This window comes from Salmo salar, chromosome 14 (genome assembly GCF_965601325.2).
Source record: "Salmo salar chromosome 14, fSalSal1, whole genome shotgun sequence".
NCBI classification, from domain to species: domain Eukaryota; kingdom Metazoa; phylum Chordata; class Actinopteri; order Salmoniformes; family Salmonidae; genus Salmo; species Salmo salar.
Genome location: NC_138304.1, coordinates 92,364,061 through 92,386,887, shown reverse-complemented (window position 1 = coordinate 92,386,887; position 22,827 = coordinate 92,364,061). Strand labels below are relative to the sequence as shown.

Here is a 22,827-nt window from a genome sequence, read left to right as displayed (position 1 = left end):
CTGTGATGTAAGACAGTCCTAAACTACAGAGATACAGAGCTGTGATGTAAGACAGTCCTAAACTACAGAGATACAGAGCTGTGATGTAAGACAGTCCTAAACTACAGAGATACAGAGCTGTGATGTAGGACAGTCCTAAACTACAGAGCTGTGATGTAGGACAGTCCTAAACTACAGAACTATGATGTAAGACAGTCCTAAACTACAGAGATACAGACCTGTGATGTAAGACAGTCCTAAACTACAGAGATACAGACCTGTGATGTAAGACAGTCCTAAACTACAGAGATACAGACCTGTGATGTAAGACAGTCCTAAACTACAGAGATACAGACCTGTGATGTAAGACAGTCCTAAACTACAGAGATACAGACCTGTGATGTAAGACAGTCCTAAACTACAGAGATACAGAGCTGTGATGTAAGACAGTCCTAAACTACAGAGATACAGACCTGTGATGTAAGACAGTCCTAAACTACAGAGATACAGACCTGTGATGTAAGACAGTCCTAAACTACAGAGATACAGACCTGTGATGTAAGACAGTCCTAAACTACAGAGATACAGACCTGTGATGTAAGACAGTCCTAAACTACAGAGATACAGACCTGTGATGTAAGACAGTCCTAAACTACAGAGATACAGAGCTGTGATGTAAGACAGTCCTAAACTACAGAGATACAGACCTGTGATGTAAGACAGTCCTAAACTACAGAGATACAGAGCTGTGATGTAGGACAGTCCTAAACTACAGAGATACAGAGCTGTGATGTAAGACAGTCCTAAACTACAGAGATACAGAGCTGTGATGTAAGACAGTCCTAAACTACAGAGATACAGAGCTGTGATGTAAGACAGTCCTAAACTACAGAGATACAGACCTGTGATGTAAGACAGTCCTAAACTACAGAGATACAGACCTGTGATGTAAGACAGTCCTAAACTACAGAGATACAGAGCTGTGATGTAAGACAGTCCTAAACTACAGAGATACAGACCTGTGATGTAAGACAGTCCTAAACTACAGAGATACAGAGCTGTGATGTAAGACAGTCCTAAACTACAGAGATACAGACCTGTGATGTAAGACAGTCCTAAACTACAGAGATACAGACCTGTGATGTAAGACAGTCCTAAACTACAGAGATACAGACCTGTGATGTAAGACAGTCCTAAACTACAGAGATACAGACCTGTGATGTAAGACAGTCCTAAACTACAGAGATACAGACCTGTGATGTAAGACAGTCCTAAACTACAGAGATACAGACCTGTGATGTAAGACAGTCCTAAACTACAGAGATACAGACCTGTGATGTAAGACAGTCCTAAACTACAGAGATACAGACCTGTGATGTAAGACAGTCCTAAACTACAGAGATACAGACCTGTGATGTAAGACAGTCCTAAACTACAGAGATACAGACCTGTGATGTAAGACAGTCCTAAACTACAGAGATACAGACCTGTGATGTAAGACAGTCCTAAACTACAGAGATACAGACCTGTGATGTAAGACAGTCCTAAACTACAGAGATACAGACCTGTGATGTAAGACAGTCCTAAACTACAGAGATACAGACCTGTGATGTAAGACAGTCCTAAACTACAGAGATACAGACCTGTGATGTAAGACAGTCCTAAACTACAGAGATACAGACCTGTGATGTAAGACAGTCCTAAACTACAGAGATACAGACCTGTGATGTAAGACAGTCCTAAACTACAGAGATACAGACCTGTGATGTAAGACAGTCCTAAACTACAGAGATACAGACCTGTGATGTAAGACAGTCCTAAACTACAGAGATACAGACCTGTGATGTAAGACAGTCCTAAACTACAGAGATACAGACCTGTGATGTAAGACAGTCCTAAACTACAGAGATACAGACCTGTGATGTAAGACAGTCCTAAACTACAGAGATACAGACCTGTGATGTAAGACAGTCCTAAACTACAGAGATACAGACCTGTGATGTAAGACAGTCCTAAACTACAGAGATACAGACCTGTGATGTAAGACAGTCCTAAACTACAGAGATACAGACCTGTGATGTAAGACAGTCCTAAACTACAGAGATACAGACCTGTGATGTAAGACAGTCCTAAACTACAGAGATACAGACCTGTGATGTAAGACAGTCCTAAACTACAGAGATACAGACCTGTGATGTAAGACAGTCCTAAACTACAGAGATACAGACCTGTGATGTAAGACAGTCCTAAACTACAGAGATACAGACCTGTGATGTAAGACAGTCCTAAACTACAGAGATACAGACCTGTGATGTAAGACAGTCCTAAACTACAGAGATACAGACCTGTGATGTAAGACAGTCCTAAACTACAGAGATACAGACCTGTGATGTAAGACAGTCCTAAACTACAGAGATACAGACCTGTGATGTAAGACAGTCCTAAACTACAGAGATACAGACCTGTGATGTAAGACAGTCCTAAACTACAGAGATACAGACCTGTGATGTAAGACAGTCCTAAACTACAGAGATACAGACCTGTGATGTAAGACAGTCCTAAACTACAGAGATACAGAGCTGTGATGTAAGACAGTCCTAAACTACAGAGATACAGACCTGTGATGTAAGACAGTCCTAAACTACAGAGATACAGACCTGTGATGTAAGACAGTCCTAAACTACAGAGATACAGACCTGTGATGTAAGACAGTCCTAAACTACAGAGATACAGACCTGTGATGTAAGACAGTCCTAAACTACAGAGATACAGACCTGTGATGTAAGACAGTCCTAAACTACAGAGATACAGACCTGTGATGTAAGACAGTCCTAAACTACAGAGATACAGACCTGTGATGTAAGACAGTCCTAAACTACAGAGATACAGACCTGTGATGTAAGACAGTCCTAAACTACAGAGATACAGACCTGTGATGTAAGACAGTCCTAAACTACAGAGATACAGACCTGTGATGTAAGACAGTCCTAAACTACAGAGATACAGACCTGTGATGTAAGACAGTCCTAAACTACAGAGATACAGACCTGTGATGTAAGACAGTCCTAAACTACAGAGATACAGACCTGTGATGTAAGACAGTCCTAAACTACAGAGATACAGACCTGTGATGTAAGACAGTCCTAAACTACAGAGATACAGACCTGTGATGTAAGACAGTCCTAAACTACAGAGATACAGACCTGTGATGTAAGACAGTCCTAAACTACAGAGATACAGACCTGTGATGTAAGACAGTCCTAAACTACAGAGATACAGACCTGTGATGTAAGACAGTCCTAAACTACAGAGATACAGACCTGTGATGTAAGACAGTCCTAAACTACAGAGATACAGACCTGTGATGTAAGACAGTCCTAAACTACAGAGATACAGACCTGTGATGTAAGACAGTCCTAAACTACAGAGATACAGACCTGTGATGTAAGACAGTCCTAAACTACAGAGATACAGACCTGTGATGTAAGACAGTCCTAAACTACAGAGATACAGACCTGTGATGTAAGACAGTCCTAAACTACAGAGATACAGAGCTGTGATGTAAGACAGTCCTAAACTACAGAGATACAGAGCTGTGATGTAAGACAGTCCTAAACTACAGAGATACAGACTGTGATGTAAGACAGTCCTAAACTACAGAGATACAGAGCTGTGATGTAAGACAGTCCTAAACTACAGAGATACAGACCTGTGATGTAAGACAGTCCTAAACTACAGAGATACAGACCTGTGATGTAAGACAGTCCTAAACTACAGAGATACAGACCTGTGATGTAAGACAGTCCTAAACTACAGAGATACAGACCTGTGATGTAAGACAGTCCTAAACTACAGAGATACAGAGCTGTGATGTAAGACAGTCCTAAACTACAGAGATACAGACCTGTGATGTAAGACAGTCCTAAACTACAGAGATACAGACCTGTGATGTAAGACAGTCCTAAACTACAGAGATACAGACCTGTGATGTAAGACAGTCCTAAACTACAGAGATACAGACCTGTGATGTAAGACAGTCCTAAACTACAGAGATACAGACCTGTGATGTAAGACAGTCCTAAACTACAGAGATACAGAGCTGTGATGTAAGACAGTCCTAAACTACAGAGATACAGACCTGTGATGTAAGACAGTCCTAAACTACAGAGATACAGACCTGTGATGTAAGACAGTCCTAAACTACAGAGATACAGACCTGTGATGTAAGACAGTCCTAAACTACAGAGATACAGACCTGTGATGTAAGACAGTCCTAAACTACAGAGATACAGACCTGTGATGTAAGACAGTCCTAAACTACAGAGATACAGACCTGTGATGTAAGACAGTCCTAAACTACAGAGATACAGACCTGTGATGTAAGACAGTCCTAAACTACAGAGATACAGAGCTGTGATGTAAGACAGTCCTAAACTACAGAGATACAGACCTGTGATGTAAGACAGTTCTAAACTACAGAGATACAGACCTGTGATGTAAGACAGTCCTAAACTACAGAGATACAGAGCTGTGATGTAAGACAGTCCTAAACTACAGAGATACAGACCTGTGATGTAAGACAGTCCTAAACTACAGAGATACAGACCTGTGATGTAAGACAGTCCTAAACTACAGAGATACAGACCTGTGATGTAAGACAGTCCTAAACTACAGAGATACAGAGCTGTGATGTAAGACAGTCCTAAACTACAGAGATACAGACCTGTGATGTAAGACAGTCCTAAACTACAGAGATACAGACCTGTGATGTAGGACAGTCCTAAACTACAGAGATACAGACCTGTGATGTAAGACAGTCCTAAACTACAGAGATACAGACCTGTGATGTAAGACAGTCCTAAACTACAGAGATACAGACCTGTGATGTAAGACAGTCCTAAACTACAGAGATACAGACCTGTGATGTAAGACAGTCCTAAACTACAGAGATACAGACCTGTGATGTAAGACAGTCCTAAACTACAGAGATACAGAGCTGTGATGTAAGACAGTCCTAAACTACAGAGATACAGAGCTGTGATGTAGGACAGTCCTAAACTACAGAGATACAGAGCTGTGATGTAAGACAGTCCTAAACTACAGAGATACAGAGCTGTGATGTAGGACAGTCCTAAACTACAGAGATACAGAGCTGTGATGTAAGACAGTCCTAAACTACAGAGATACAGAGCTGTGATGTAAGACAGTCCTAAACTACAGAGATACAGAGCTGTGATGTAGGACAGTCCTAAACTACAGAGCTGTGATGTAGGACAGTCCTAAACTACAGAACTATGATGTAAGACAGTCCTAAACTACAGAGATACAGACCTGTGATGTAAGACAGTCCTAAACTACAGAGATACAGACCTGTGATGTAAGACAGTCCTAAACTACAGAGATACAGACCTGTGATGTAAGACAGTCCTAAACTACAGAGATACAGACCTGTGATGTAAGACAGTCCTAAACTACAGAGATACAGACCTGTGATGTAAGACAGTCCTAAACTACAGAGATACAGAGCTGTGATGTAAGACAGTCCTAAACTACAGAGATACAGACCTGTGATGTAAGACAGTCCTAAACTACAGAGATACAGACCTGTGATGTAAGACAGTCCTAAACTACAGAGATACAGACCTGTGATGTAAGACAGTCCTAAACTACAGAGATACAGACCTGTGATGTAAGACAGTCCTAAACTATAGAGATACAGACCTGTGATGTAAGACAGTCCTAAACTACAGAGATACAGAGCTGTGATGTAAGACAGTCCTAAACTACAGAGATACAGACCTGTGATGTAAGACAGTCCTAAACTACAGAGATACAGAGCTGTGATGTAGGACAGTCCTAAACTACAGAGATACAGAGCTGTGATGTAAGACAGTCCTAAACTACAGAGATACAGAGCTGTGATGTAAGACAGTCCTAAACTACAGAGATACAGACCTGTGATGTAGGACAGTCCTAAACTACAGAGATACAGACCTGTGATGTAAGACAGTCCTAAACTACAGAGATACAGACCTGTGATGTAAGACAGTCCTAAACTACAGAGATACAGAGCTGTGATGTAAGACAGTCCTAAACTACAGAGATACAGAGCTGTGATGTAAGACAGTCCTAAACTACAGAGATACAGAGCTGTGATGTAAGACAGTCCTAAACTACAGAGATACAGAGCTGTGATGTAAGACAGTCCTAAACTACAGAGATACAGAGCTGTGATGTAAGACAGTCCTAAACTACAGAGATACAGACCTGTGATGTAAGACAGTCCTAAACTACAGAGATACAGACCTGTGATGTAAGACAGTCCTAAACTACAGAGATACAGACCTGTGATGTAAGACAGTCCTAAACTACAGAGATACAGACCTGTGATGTAAGACAGTCCTAAACTACAGAGATACAGACCTGTGATGTAAGACAGTCCTAAACTACAGAGATACAGACCTGTGATGTAAGACAGTCCTAAACTACAGAGATACAGACCTGTGATGTAAGACAGTCCTAAACTACAGAGATACAGACCTGTGATGTAAGACAGTCCTAAACTACAGAGATACAGACCTGTGATGTAAGACAGTCCTAAACTACAGAGATACAGACCTGTGATGTAAGACAGTCCTAAACTACAGAGATACAGACCTGTGATGTAAGACAGTCCTAAACTACAGAGATACAGACCTGTGATGTAAGACAGTCCTAAACTACAGAGATACAGACCTGTGATGTAAGACAGTCCTAAACTACAGAGATACAGACCTGTGATGTAAGACAGTCCTAAACTACAGAGATACAGACCTGTGATGTAAGACAGTCCTAAACTACAGAGATACAGACCTGTGATGTAAGACAGTCCTAAACTACAGAGATACAGACCTGTGATGTAAGACAGTCCTAAACTACAGAGATACAGACCTGTGATGTAAGACAGTCCTAAACTACAGAGATACAGACCTGTGATGTAAGACAGTCCTAAACTACAGAGATACAGACCTGTGATGTAAGACAGTCCTAAACTACAGAGATACAGACCTGTGATGTAAGACAGTCCTAAACTACAGAGATACAGAGCTGTGATGTAAGACAGTCCTAAACTACAGAGATACAGAGCTGTGATGTAGGACAGTCCTAAACTACAGAGATACAGACCTGTGATGTAAGACAGTCCTAAACTACAGAGATACAGAGCTGTGATGTAAGACAGTCCTAAACTACAGAGATACAGACCTGTGATGTAAGACAGTCCTAAACTACAGAGATACAGACCTGTGATGTAAGACAGTCCTAAACTACAGAGATACAGACCTGTGATGTAAGACAGTCCTAAACTACAGAGATACAGACCTGTGATGTAAGACAGTTCTAAACTACAGATATACAGACCTGTGATGTAAGACAGTCCTAAACTACAGAGATACAGACCTGTGATGTAAGACAGTCCTAAACTACAGAGATACAGACCTGTGATGTAAGACAGTCCTAAACTACAGAGATACAGAGCTGTGATGTAAGACAGTCCTAAACTACAGAGATACAGACCTGTGATGTAAGACAGTCCTAAACTACAGAGATACAGACCTGTGATGTAAGACAGTCCTAAACTACAGAGATACAGACCTGTGATGTAAGACAGTCCTAAACTACAGAGATACAGACCTGTGATGTAAGACAGTCCTAAACTACAGAGATACAGACCTGTGATGTAAGACAGTCCTAAACTACAGAGATACAGAGCTGTGATGTAAGACAGTCCTAAACTACAGAGATACAGACCTGTGATGTAAGACAGTCCTAAACTACAGAGATACAGACCTGTGATGTAAGACAGTCCTAAACTACAGAGATACAGACCTGTGATGTAAGACAGTCCTAAACTACAGAGATACAGACCTGTGATGTAAGACAGTCCTAAACTACAGAGATACAGACCTGTGATGTAAGACAGTCCTAAACTACAGAGATACAGACCTGTGATGTAAGACAGTCCTAAACTACAGAGATACAGACCTGTGATGTAAGACAGTCCTAAACTACAGAGATACAGACCTGTGATGTAAGACAGTCCTAAACTACAGAGATACAGACCTGTGATGTAAGACAGTCCTAAACTACAGAGATACAGACCTGTGATGTAAGACAGTCCTAAACTACAGAGATACAGACCTGTGATGTAAGACAGTCCTAAACTACAGAGATACAGACCTGTGATGTAAGACAGTCCTAAACTACAGAGATACAGACCTGTGATGTAAGACAGTCCTAAACTACAGAGATACAGAGCTGTGATGTAAGACAGTCCTAAACTACAGAGATACAGAGCTGTGATGTAGGACAGTCCTAAACTACAGAGATACAGAGCTGTGATTTAAGACAGTCCTAAACTACAGAGATACAGAGCTGTGATGTAGGACAGTCCTAAACTACAGAGATACAGACCTGTGATGTAAGACAGTCCTAAACTACAGAGATACAGAGCTGTGATGTAAGACAGTCCTAAACTACAGAGATACAGACCTGTGATGTAAGACAGTCCTAAACTACAGAGATACAGACCTGTGATGTAAGACAGTCCTAAACTACAGAGATACAGACCTGTGATGTAAGACAGTCCTAAACTACAGAGATACAGACCTGTGATGTAAGACAGTCCTAAACTACAGAGATACAGACCTGTGATGTAAGACAGTCCTAAACTACAGAGATACAGACCTGTGATGTAAGACAGTCCTAAACTACAGAGATACAGACCTGTGATGTAAGACAGTCCTAAACTACAGAGATACAGAGCTGTGATGTAAGACAGTCCTAAACTACAGAGATACAGACCTGTGATGTAAGACAGTCCTAAACTACAGAGATACAGACCTGTGATGTAAGACAGTCCTAAACTACAGAGATACAGACCTGTGATGTAAGACAGTCCTAAACTACAGAGATACAGACCTGTGATGTAAGACAGTCCTAAACTACAGAGATACAGACCTGTGATGTAAGACAGTCCTAAACTACAGATATACAGACCTGTGATGTAAGACAGTCCTAAACTACAGAGATACAGACCTGTGATGTAAGACAGTCCTAAACTACAGAGATACAGACCTGTGATGTAAGACAGTCCTAAACTACAGAGATACAGACCTGTGATGTAAGACAGTCCTAAACTACAGAGATACAGAGCTGTGATGTAAGACAGTCCTAAATTACAGAGATACAGAGCTGTGATGTAGGACAGTCCTAAACTACAGAGATACAGAGCTGTGATGTAAGACAGTCCTAAACTACAGAGATACAGACCTGTGATGTAAGACAGTCCTAAACTACAGAGATACAGACCTGTGATGTAAGACAGTCCTAAACTACAGAGATACAGAGCTGTGATGTAAGACAGTCCTAAATTACAGAGATACAGAGCTGTGATGTAGGACAGTCCTAAACTACAGAGATACAGAGCTGTGATGTAAGACAGTCCTAAACTACAGAGATACAGACCTGTGATGTAAGACAGAGAGAATCACTTTGACTTGTGCTCTTTCTTTTTCCAGCTTTTCGGGGTAAAAATGAGCTCATGTTCCCTGGCGGCACAAACTTGTCACTCTTTAAAATGCACTCTAATGTTCCATTGACCAATAAGAGACAGAGACAGGAGGGCAAGGGGGAGAGTTTTAGGATAGTGTCACCAAATACATTCCATTCATTATTATACTCTACATGTAATTGTATTGACAGAATTTTATCAAATACTTTTGGGTTCTTTCACAAATCAGGACCAATGAGTTAGCCAACTAACTGTCCTAATTTTTCTGAAATAACATGCATACTGAATGCATAATGTGTAGTCTTCACAGACTTCGCTCCATTCTCAGAAATGTTCAGAAAAACGTTCAGTGAATACTCTATTGCTCGATGGTGTGGGTTTGTGTTCCTTTTTGTCTGTATTGGAAAGATATCACAGAAAGTAGTATATGAAACCATTGTGGGATATTCATTTCTGGTTCCAGTGCTCTGAGGAAAAATAGCACTCTAAAAAATAAAAAATAAATAGCTCTCTCGCCCAGTCTTAATATTCGATTAAGATGTTTATTTTTTTGTGGTGGACAATGTTTAATATAAAAACTATGTTAACTCTTCCCTCTCTCTCGCGTGATCTCTTTTCCCCTCCACTTTTGGTTTCTCTCTTTTCTGTCTGTCTCTCTCTTTCTCTCCTCCCTTGTTTCTCCTTCCCTCTCTGTCTTTCCCTTCCTCCTCCCCCTCTCTCCCCAATCCCTCCTCCTCCCTCTCTCCCCCTCTCGTCCTTTCTCCTCTCACCCCTCCCTCCTACTCCCTCTCTCTTCTCCATATCTCTCTCCTCCTTGCTCCACTTCCCCCTCCCTCTCTCCACTTCTCTGCTCCCTCCCTTACCCTCTCTCTCCTCCCTCCTCTCTCCTCCCCCCTCCCTCTCTCTCCACACCACAGAAAACCATCTGGCTCGGAGCCGACTCCCAAGTCTGGGATGAGCATGCCGGCGCCCAGTCCCGACCACATCGGAGGCTTCAGGTTGGCCATGGCTACGTTCGCTGGCATCGAAAGCAAATTTGGACTCCACCTTCCAAGATACAACGCACATGTAATCCCCCCGTCCAAGGAGGACGCCCCTTGAATTGAACTTCCTCTGCCCACACGTAGGGGGCAGAATAGAGCACACGCGCAATCATTACACCCTCTCCCTCCCACCCCCGCCCCGTTGAGCACTTGGAATATTCCACCCGAAAGAGAGGCACATTCTGTCTAGTATGATGTGCCTCTTTAGGCTTTAAAGAAAAATATGTATCTATGTTTTAGTTGATATGAGACATAAAAAAAAAATATTAAGAAATTCTTGAAACAACCTTTATACATCATGCTCTAAAAACACATCAGGTTGGTTTAGCTTCTGTTTTAGTCTCATCTACCCGTAAAGATGACTTTTTGACTCAGTCTTATTGTGGAGATCAAGGGCTCTATTCAATCTGTGTCGCTGAAGCTAGAAATGTAAAAATCATTTCCTATTGAGTTGACATCTGCAGCATTTACCGTGAATGCAGTCTTCGCTGACGCGGGAGCGTTGCCATTCAATTGAAATCACGCTGTAACGCTGAATTTCCCTGATACTGATTAGATATATCCCTAAGTGTTAGCTACAGTACTGACATTGTATCGTTCTGGTTGGTCTTTTAACAGAGTTGTAGAGGGTCTGGCCAGGACTTGAATTAGACCTGGACGGCTTCCTCTCATTACATCATCACTAAAGCCGGGACTCATTCAAAGATGCATCGTCAACAAGCGCATTGCACTTGATTTTTTAAGGTCATTTATGCTTGAACCAACATGCGTAGCGTTTACCATGAATGTCACTGTCCGGTTGTCAGTGCAATGTGCTTGTTGTTTGAATCCCGGCCTAACCATATAATGGTGATTTTACTGTCTTTCACCAGAGTTTGTCTGATTAGAGTTTATTCTGTTCAGGTTCTATCCGTCAAATGGACATGTTTTTATTTCCATGTTAAATGTGATGTTATCGATGGGGAAAGTAACACAAGCACGCACATCCCAACAATGATTCTACTGTACAGATGAGAACGAACAGAGAGACATATTTTCATATTGATACGGTTCGCCGAGTTGCTTTTTGGATACTGTGAAGCAAAAACAGGAATAATCTTGATCATGAAAAATATTGACCAAACACTTGAATGTAATACATACTGTTCAGTGTTACCACCATTTGCACACGGTATTACTACGGTACTGTACTGCTTGTTATCCTAAGTTGAGTTGCCTGTCAGCTCAAACTGTGTTGTGTGTTGAATGAATGTCTATTTAAAGAGTCAGGGCACAGCAGAGCAGAGGGAGAGAGCAGAAAGATGATGTCACTGACTAGCTATACTACGCTACACTACATTACTCTATAGTACACTACACTCTACTATACTAGCTGCTCGTTGTCATGCAAGATGCCCGTATTTAAACTTGTACAGGAGAGGAGTATTATATGGTGTGTAATAATTGTGCCTTACTGTATGTATGGCAGCAATATTGATATACACTGAGTGTACTAAACATTAGGAACAGCTTCCTAATATTGAGTTGCACCCCCTTTTGCCCTCAGAACAGCCTCAATTCGTCAGGACATGGACTACAAGGTGGTGAAAGCGTTCCACAGGGATGCTGGCCCATGTTGACTCCAATACTTCCCACAGTTGTGTCAAGTTGACTGGATGTCCTTTGGGTGGTGGACCATTCTGGATACACACAGGAAACTGTTGAGTGTGAAAAACCCAGCAGTGTTGCATTTCTTGAGACAAACTGGTGCACCTGGCACCTACTACCATACCCCGTTCAAAGGCACTTAAATCTGTTGCCTTGCCCATTGAATGGCACATATACACAATCCATGTCTTAATTGTCTCAAGGCTTAAAAATCCTTCTTTAACTTGTCTCCTCCCCTTCATCTACACTGATTGAAGTGGATTTAACAGGTGACATCAATAAGGGATCATACAGTAACTTTCACTTGGATTCACCTGGTCAGTCAATGTTTTGTACACTCAGTGTATATGTACTAATAAAATGAAAGAGAAACGTCTAACGTTAGTAAACAAAGTGTGTGTGCGTTCTTTTACAAGGTGGTATGTTGTGGTGCGATAATTCAGAGAAAAGCTTGACGCCTGGTAAGAGAGAATCATAACAGACAAACGTCCAACTTGTGACACTATGTAGTTCAACAAGTAAACAAGTTAACAGTTCTTCAGCCATGATTTATTGGCAGATATATCATGATAAACAGCGGGCACACTCTAAACAAAGTGCTAAACTAGAATTTGTTTGTTAGGCCTGTAGCCATGGACAGTGTAATAATCCTGACATTAGAGCCCTATAACATTGACATAAAGCAGTTATCCACAACATATTAGAACATATCTATGAAGCTGTAAGAACCTATAAATGTGTTGCATGCATGCAGGGGGTTGGATACTGAGAAAAGCACAACGAAAGCACTGTGAACATGAGACTTCTGTAACATGACAGCATAGAGACCTATATGCCCTGTCGAACTGTTCTCACTGCTAGTTTCACAGTGCTGATTGGATATGGGATTCACTGTAAGACAACTGACCACATACAGTAAGTGAATCAATAAATGGTTAATATAGTAAATTACAAAGAGGCCCGAGGTGCTTATACGACTAACATATATTAACATAAATGAACAGAAAAACAGTGATGTTAACACAGTAGAGAGAAAGCACGTTGTAGCCTGAACACTGCTGGAATAGTGGTCGTGTTCCCCTGCTCAGACGTTGCATGCATCAACCAATGGTTGCTTGCCACTTCATCGACTGTGCAGTTGGGCACCAGATTACTATAACATATGATGTGGTTAGCTGATACGTAAAATGCCTATCCAAGTGTTGTAAGATCTGGCATGCGTCAGCAACGGCTGAACAGGAGAACACGACCCGTAGCTGTCACAGAGAGACGGCGGGGGGCGGGGTCTAGAAACACATGCTGCTGCTTTGACAGGTGTGTGAAATCATGTCATAAAGGTGTGAGAACAAAGCCTTCTGATGGGCTGGATCGCCTAGTGACCTGCCCAGTGTGCCTGGCGATGCTCGGTGATCCCATTGGATCCTGCAGTGATTCGTTCAATCCTATGGCGTCAGTTCCACAGGCCCTTCCTCCTCGCCGTCGGCCCGGTTGGCCTTGATCTCCATCAGGGTACGGGCGAAACGTGCCCAGTCCTCACTGTGGGGCACTGCCAGCTAGGAGGAACCACAGAGACAAAAACTAAATATATCCACCTTCACACTGCTAGATATCCCCAATGGTATTTTTCTATACAATAGATTATGTTTTGACCAATAACTGAGTCTTTGTCAGGATCCGATTGGCTGGTTTATCAGCCTCATGAGTAAATACAGTCGTATATGAATGATTCTGTTCATGGTCTAAATCTGTGGTCTCCTTGTTTACTGTCCACTACATTTACATTTCACATTACCAAAAGTCCCTGAAGAATCGAGGACCCTAGAAGAAATACAATTGCAGCTTTTACTTGAAGTTTCAAGCTAATCTAGTCAATGGTCTGTGAAATGTACACGCGCTAACCGCTTAGAACGTTGTTTCATTCCTGACAGGTTTTGTATGACTGTGACCTCCAGTAACCTGTCATTGAGAAGCACTGCTGTGAAAGTCAAATGGGAAAGGCCACTTGGTTGGTTGGTTGCCGTGGCTGCCTCCAGGCTGTCACTACGGTTACCACTTTGCAGGCTATAATTAACCAGCAATAAGGAGGTGGGAGGGGACAGCGGCCATTTTAAACCCTCAGAACTTTTAAAGCACACCAGAGATCCTTCTCAGGGAAATCATCATCAATACACTTAGGGTGCCTCCTAAATGGCACCTAACTCCCTATTTGGTGCGCTACTTTTAACAATAAAAAAATAGATAACTAATGTAAAGTATAACGTGTCCGTAAAATGTATATAGTATGGATAGTGCATTCGGAAAGTAAAAACCCTTTGACTTTTTCAACATTTTGTTACGTTACAGCCTTATTGTAAAATGGATTCAATGTTTTTTTTTCCTCGTCAATCTACACACCCCATAATGACGAAGCAAAAACAGGATTTTATAAATGTTTGCAAATTGAGTTTGAAAAAACCTGGAAATATGACATTTACAAAAGTATTCAGACTCTTTACTCAGTACTTTGTTGAAGCATCTTTGGCAGCGATTACAGCCTCGAGTCTTCTTGGGTATGACACTAAAAGCTTGGCACACTTGTATTTGGGGAGTTTCTCCCATTCTTCTCTGCAGATCCTCTCAAGCTTTGTGAGGTTGGATGGGGAGCGTCGCTAAACAGCTATTTTCAGGTCTTCTTTCATTTAAGAATGATGGAGGCCGCTGTGTTCTTGGGGACCTTCAATGCTGCAGAAATGTTTTGGTACCCTTCCCCAGATCTGTGCCTCAAAACAATCCTGTCTCGGAGCTCAAATTCCTTCGACCTCATGGCTTGGGTTTTGTCTGACATGCACTGTCACCTGTGGGACCTTATATAGACAGGTGTGTGCATTTCCAAATCATGTTCAATCATAGCAAATGGTCTGAATACTTAATGTATTTTTTTTTATAAATTTGAAAACATTTCTAAAATCGTGTTTTAGCTTTGTCATTGTGGGGTATTGTGTGTACATTGAGGATGCATTTTGGGGATTTAATCCATTTTAAAATAAAGCTGTAACATAACAAATTGTGGAAAAAGGGAAGGGGTCTGAAAACTTTCCAAATGCACTGTATTTTATTTATTTTTATTTTAATTTAACCTTTATTTAAACAGGGAGTCACATTGAGATTAAACATCTATTTTACAAGAGGGCCCTGTATACACTACAATAAAAACAGAATGATAAAACAACATACATATACACTACCAGTCAAAAGTTTGGACACACCTACTCATTCAAGGTTTTTCTAGATTTTTTACTATTTTCTACATTGTAATAACCAAAAAAGTGTTAAACAAATCAAAATATATTTATTTGAGATTCTTCAAAGTAGCCACCCTTTGCCTTGATGACAGCTTTGCACACTCTTGTTACAGTATATATATCCCCCCAAAAGATATTTACCCCTAAATATCTGGGGGATTGGAAATGATGCAGATAATTACATTGATAGAAGCCACACTCTATCTGCAGTATTAAAGCTGATCTATTCAATGGCGCTATCTACGTCCTTCGGCAAGACGACAACAAGTCGAGTTGGCTAAAGCAGAAACCGGCTGGCACCCAGGGTAACGCTTTTATGGGAATTACAATCAATTATAGGTTACAGGGAAAGCAAATGAAAATATTTACAGGGCCCTTAACGAGGTCAAGCAACATGAACTATAAAACCCCTGAGAACACAAAACAAAGCCTGTAACCAGAAGCTATCCACACATCCATTCCATATTACTGTACCATCTCACACACCAGATACATTTATTTGTATTCTCTGAAAATATAATTCAGGATAATGAACTACTTCATTATGGTGTCTCTCCTATCGTGATGTGTGTTTCATCCTATATTTTTATTTTATTTGTAATCCCCAGTCCCCGCAGGAGGCCTTTTGCCTTTTGGTAGGTTGTCATGATAAATAAGAATTTGTTCTTAACTGACTTAGTTAAATAAAGGTTCAATAAAAATAAATATAGAGGTGCCTTGGTCAACTGTAAGTGCTGATATTGTAAAGTGGAAATGTCTAGGAGCAACAACGGCTCAGCCAAGAAGTGGTAGGCCACACAAGCTCACAGAACGGGACTGCCTCAGTGCTGAAACGCGTAAAAATCATCTGTCCTTGGTTGCAACACTCACTACTGAGTTCCAAACTGACTCTGGAAGCAACGTCAGCAAAATAACTGTTCGTCGGGAGCTTCATGAAATGGGTTTCCATGGCCGAGCAGCCGCACACAAGCCTAAGATCCCAATGCGCAATGCCAAGCGTCGGCTGGAGTGGTGTAAAGCTCACCGCCATTGGACTCTGGAGCAGTGGAAACTCGTTCTCTGGAGTGATGAATCATGCTTCACCTTCTGACAGTCTGACGGATGAATCTGGGTTTGGCAGATGCCAGGAGAACGCTACCTGCCTCAATGCCAACTGCCAAGTTTGGTGGAGGAGGAATATTGGTCTGGGGCTGTTTTTCATGGTTCGGGCTAGACCCCTTAGTTCCAGTGAAGGGAAATCTTATTTATTTTGTTATTTATGTTTTTTTACCCCTGTTTCTCCCCAATTTCGTGGTATCCAATTGGTAGTTACAGCCTTGTCTCATTGCTGCAACTCACGTACGGACTTGGGAGAGGTGAAGGCCGAGAGCCGCGTGTCCTCTGAAACACGACGCAACCAAGCCGCACTGCTTCACCAATGTGTCGGAGGAAACGCCGTACACCTGGCAACCGTGTCAGTGTGCATGTGCCCGGCCCGCCACAGGAGTCACTAGAGCGTGATGGGACAAGAACATCCCTGGGCCAAACCCTCCCTAATCCGGATGACACTGGACCAATTGTGTGCCGCTCATGGGTCTCCCAGTCACAGCCGGCTGTGACAGAGCCTGGACTCAAACCAGGATCTCTAGTTGCACAGCTAGCACTGCGATGCAGTGCCTTAGACCACCTCGCCACTCGGGAGGCCAGTGAAGGGATATCTCAACGCTACAGCATACAATGACATTCTAGACGATTCTGTGCTTCCAAATTTGTGGTAACAGTTTGGGGAAGGCCCTTTCCTGTTTCAGCATGACAATGCCCCCGTGCATTAAGCAAGGTCCATACAGAAATGGTTTGTCGAGATCGGTGTGGAAGAACTTGACTGGCCTGCACAGAGCCATGACCTCAACCCCATCGAATACCTTTGTGATGAATTGGAACACTGACTGCGAGCAAGGTCTAATCGCCCAATATCAGTACCTGACCTCACTAATATTCTTGTGGCTGAATGGAAGCAAGTCCCTGCAGCAATGTTCCAACATCTAGTGGAAAGCAGAAGAGTGGAGGCTGTTATAGCAGCAAAGGGGGGGGACCAACTCCATATCAATGCCCATGATTTTGGAATGAGATGTTCGACGAGCAAGTGTCCACATACTTTTGGTAATGTAGTGTATGTCAGAATATCTATTTAACCTTTGTTTAGCCAGGTAATTGAGAAAATATTATATTTGATAATAACAACCTGGTGTAATATTATAATATAATGATATCATTTATTTTGAAAATAATAGCATTGGGGCATAAACAGCCTACTATGATTTTGTCCCAAATGTGGTACCCTAATCCCTATGGCCATGATCAAAAGTAGTGCACTATATAGGGAATAGGGCTCCATTTGGGATGCAGTGTCACGTCCTGACCAGTATAGAGTATATTTGGTTATTGTAGTTTGGTCAGGACGTGGCAGAGGGTAGTTGATGTACACTGCCTTGCGAAAGTATTCGGCCCCCTTGAACTTTTCGACCTTTTGCCACATTTCAGGCTTCAAACATAAAGATATAAAACTATGATTTTTTGTGAAGAATCAACAACAAGTGGGACACAATTATGAAGTGGAACGAAATTTATTGGATATTTCAAACTTTTTTAACAAATAAAAAACAGAAAAATTGGGCGTGCAAAATTATTCAGCCCCCTTAAGTTAATACTTTGTAGCGCCACCTTTTGCTGCGATTACAGCTGTAAGTCGCTTGGGGTATGACTCTATCAGTTTTGCACATCGAGAGACTGAAATTTTTGCCCATTCCTCCTTGCAAAACAGCTCGAGCTCAGTGAGGTTGGATGGAGAGCGTTTGTGAACAGCAGTTTTCAGTTCTTTCCACAGATTCTCGATTGGATTCAGGTCTGGGCTTTGACTTGGCCATTCTAACACCAGGATATGTTTATTTGTGAACCATTCCATTGTAGATTTTGCTTTATGTTTTGGATCATTGTCTTGTTGGAAGACAAATCTCCGTCCCAGTCTCAGGTCTTTTGCAGACTCCATCAGGTTTTCTTCCAGAATGGTCCTGTATTTGGCTCCATCCATCTTCCCATCAATTTTAACCACCTTCCCTGCCCCTGCTGAAGAAAAGCAGGCCAAAACCATGATGCTGCCACCACCATGTTTGACAGTGGGGATGGTGTGTTCAGGGTGATGAGCTGTGTTGCTTTTACGCCAAACATAACGTTTTGCATTGTTGCCAAAAAGTTCGATTTTGGTTTCATCTGACCAGAGCACCTTCTTCCACAAGTTTGGTGTGTCTCCCAGGTGGCTAGTGGCAAACTTTAAACGACACTTTTTATGGATATCTTTAAGAAATGGCTTTCTTCTTGCCACTCTTACATAAAGGCCAGATTTGTGCAGTATACGACTGATTGTTGTCCTATGGACAGAGTCTCCCACCTCAGCTGTAGATCTCTGCTGTTCATCCAGAGTGATCATGGGCCTCTTGGCTGCATCTCTGATCAGTCTTCTCCTTGTATGAGCTGAAAGTTTAGAGGGACGGCCGGGTCTTCGTAGATTTGCAGTGGTCTGATACTCCTTCCATTTCAATATTATCGCTTGCACAGTGCTCCTTGGGATGTTTAAAGCTTGGGAAATCTTTTTGTATTCAAATCCGGCTTTAAACTTCTCCACAACAGTATCTCGGACCTGCCTGGTGTGTTCCTTGTTCTTCATGATGCTCTCTGCGCTTTAAACGGACCTCTGAGACTATCACAGAGCAGGTGCATTTATACGGAGACTTGATTACACACAGGTGGATTCTATTTATCATCATTAGTCATTTAGGTCAACATTGGATCATTCAGAGATCCTCACTGAACTTCTGGAGAGAGTTTGCTGCACTGAAAGTAAAGGGGCTGAAGAATTTTGCACGGCCAATTTTTCAGTTTTTTATTTGTTAAAAAAGTTTGAAATATCCAATAAATTTCGTTCCACTTCATAATTGTGTCCCACTTGTTGTTGATTTTTCACAAAAAATTACAGTTTTATATCTTTATGTTTGAAGCCTGAAATGTGGCAAAAGGTCGAAAAGTTCAAGGGGGCCGAATACTTTCGCAAGGCACTGTATGTATTATGGGGTTTGTCACTGGTCTATGTCTGTGTTTCTATGTCTAGTTGATTGGGGTTGGACTCTCAATTGAAGGCAGGTGTGTTGAGTTGCCTTTGATTGGGAGTCCTATATAGTAGGGTGTGTTTGTCTTTGTTTTTCGTGGGTAGTTGTTTGAGAGCACTGCTTTTTGTTGAGCCTGCTTTCACTGTTTCATGTCGTTAGTTTGTTTATTGTTTTCTTTCGTGGTGTTCGCATTATTTTATAAATAAATATGTTGAGCACGAAACCCGCTGCGCATTGGTCCCTTTCTCTCTATGACGACAAGTGTGACATGCAGATTATGACTGTACCGATCAGCAGGACTATTGCCTCTCCAGCATTCCATCGTGTTGCATTGTTGCTAGACCTTCATCCCAATCCATTCTAGTTTTAGCTCTTTCTTTAGTGTTTGCTAGCTTCACTCCTTCCAGGAAATAAAAACCATTCAAACTTCACTGGAGGCTTTATTTATGAGCCACCATTACCATCAACCAACAGAGAGGGAGAAAGAGAAAGAGAGAGGGAGAGAGGGAGAGCGAGAGAGGGAGAGAGAGATAAATAGAGAGGGAGGGAGAGATAGGGAGATAAAGAGGGAGGGAGAGAGAGAGGGATCAAGAGAGAAGGGTTGCGTCCCAAATTGCACCCTATTCCCTAAATAGTGTACTACCAGAGCCCTGGTCAAAAAAAGTTGGAGCCCTGTTCAAAAGTAGTGCACTATATAGAGGATAGGATGCCATTTGGGACAGCCATGGACTGACCACACGTTAAACCCAGCCTCTCTCCAATTACCATACTACAGAAGGCACCCAAGACAGCACACACATACAAGGCACAAACAAGAGCCCAAAAAGAGCCCTGCAAACATGAGAGTCAAGGAGGTTGGACACTTTGTGGTGAAGGTAAAAGTCATGTGGAGTCTGTTTTAAAAGAAAGAAGAATATAGGAGGGATAGAGGAGAAATTCCAACAGAAACATCAAGGACAATGCTGTCTGACGGGTTAATAAACATGTATTAAGAGATGAACCACACACCAGGCCCTCAATGGAGTTTAGAGGTAATGTGCCTGAAGAACGGCTTGTATACTTATGACTTATTACACTACCCTCAGTGGCGACCCGTCATTCAGGGCGTTTTGAGACCCACATTTTTTGCAATAATAATTTTTTATTTTTATTTTGGCATTAATACGTGTCACATATCAGTTTTCAAACAATGTAAATATATATATATATATATATCTGCCTTAATCAAGAAAACAAAAAAGAGACCATGTTTGTATGCATTTACATTTACATCATTTAGCAGACGCTCTTATCCAGAGCGACTTACAGTAGTGATATGCAGCTTTATTAACTCAATTATATATATATATCATTGAGTTAATAAAGCTACATATAAACATGGTCTCTTTTTTGTTTTCTTGATAAGGCAGCCCCAAAATGCAGGTGTTTCAGCCTAGCTCAGTGCTTTCTGTGGTGGTGGAGCAAGCCGGCAGAAAATGCGGAACGTTGCGCCGTGATTGGCTCTGTGTTCTGTCACTCATGGGGACACTAGGTCACAGACCTCGAGAATTCAAGCCCCTTGGGTGCTGCCATAGAGTTGCATTAGAAGTGCCCATCCAAGAAGGCTCAAGGTCTTTGGCCACAGATTAAATGACGTCAAATCACGTTATATCTACATCATACTTTCAAAATCTTATCTAGCAGTCATCACCATGAATCAAGTCGACAATCTACTGGCAAATCCTTTTTAATCCTTGTCATATGAAGAGAAATAATGAAGAGAAATTATAGATAAAACGTATCAGTGCTGATTGGCCATTGGACATAAATATTACACAAGAAGTTGGAAATCGCAAATTCAACAATGAGTGGTTTGGAAGGAATCAGTGGCTAACTGCAAGCATTGCAAATAAATCACTAGCCTGATATTCAGTGGAGTGGCTGTGTGGTACCAAGTCTAAGATTAAGGGTCTCTTTTCCTAGTTTAAAATTATAAACATTTAACATTGGCCATGCTATCAATGAAGCATGATTTGTGCCGCGCTCAAAACAACTTAACTCGGTACTGCAAAATCTGACTTAAGTGAGTTCAAGACAACTGGGAACTCTGGAAAAATGAGGTATGACTGGGAAAATAACTTTTGAACTTTCATCCAACTCGGAATTGTAAATCCGGAACTCGGGCCTCTTTCTATAGCTACGACCTGAAGATCACTGATGTCATCATGATTCAACCTTTTTTCCTTCGAGTTCCCAGTTGTCTTGAAAGCACCATAAATCCAGAGAATGGCAGACTTTGATGACAAAGTTTGATGACAAAATTTGCCCACGAAGGACTGCCGTGCCACCTTCCTGTTCAAGTGAGCACAGCACAACAAGGTGAGTCTAAAAATGTATTGTATGCTGCTGCATAAATTATGCAATATGCCAGTGAGATATGTATACTGTAGCTAAGGAAGTAATACTAAGTGTATGTTGTGTAGTTAGCCTCACCCTAATAATTTGGTCGATTTTCACCTCTTAATTTCTCCTACTACTTGGTGGTTCACATGTAGCCTATAACCTGTTTTTGAGAAATGTAAACATTGAATATTGTAAGAGCTTTCATTGTCTGCTTATATGCCCCCTTTATTTATCCTACGTTTCTGACTTGGTGTACAGGGAAAACACTGTAAGAACGGCCCATGTTCTGAATTCTGTCGCTGTACATTTCTGAACAAACAGTTATAGTGACTATGTGCGTCCTAGCTCTCTCATTAATGTCTTAATCAAAATTACGGATTGCCTCTTAACTGCTTGTCGTCCCCTTATGCCATATTTTGTACATCTTAATTGTCAGTAGAAACCACATTTGTTTAAGCAAGTCAGCCATATCAGCTATGTTTTTTTAAAAGGCAGTAAATGAGGCTGAATGAACTGTTTCGCTGCCAGACAAGGCTCAGCTGATAGTCAGGTGTAGCAGTGGTCAGATGTTGGGACTGCTGTTGCGACAGCTTTATGTAGGCCCCGTTTGTCACCGTTATAGTGCAATTAATGTATTGCTTTAAACACCTTTAATAGAGTAATAGTGTTATTATATATTTAACCAGGCAAGTCAGTTAAGAACAAATTCTTATTTACAATGACAGCCAACAAAGTAGGTTAACTGCCTTGTTCAGGGGCAGAACGACAGATTTTTACCTTTTCAGCTCAGGGATTCGATGCAGAAA

General features: G+C 41.6%; 2 protein-coding genes across 6 annotated transcripts in view; one reads left to right on the top strand and one right to left on the bottom strand.

The window, feature by feature from the left end:
• The window catches only part of LOC106570470 (electrogenic aspartate/glutamate antiporter SLC25A13, mitochondrial), a 129,179-nt gene extending 116,567 nt beyond the window's left edge, over positions 1 to 12,612 (top strand). Inside the window, exon 18 of the mRNA XM_014142850.3 lies at positions 10,447 to 12,612. Within this exon, the coding sequence (XP_013998325.1) occupies positions 10,447 to 10,630 (184 nt within the window). The 3' untranslated portion in view covers positions 10,631 to 12,612. The remainder of the gene's footprint in view (positions 1 to 10,446) is intronic.
• Positions 12,613 to 12,746: 134 nt separating this feature from the next.
• Positions 12,747 to 22,827, bottom strand: part of LOC100380667 (cytoplasmic dynein 1 intermediate chain 1) — a 127,549-nt gene continuing 117,468 nt past the window's right edge. For all 5 annotated transcript variants that reach the window (XM_082961272.1, XM_014142838.1, XM_014142843.1 and 2 more), the window contains one exon: positions 12,747 to 13,772. In XM_082961272.1, coding sequence (XP_082817398.1) covers positions 13,662 to 13,772 — 111 coding nt within the window. In that variant the 3' untranslated portion in view covers positions 12,747 to 13,661. The remainder of the gene's footprint in view (positions 13,773 to 22,827) is intronic.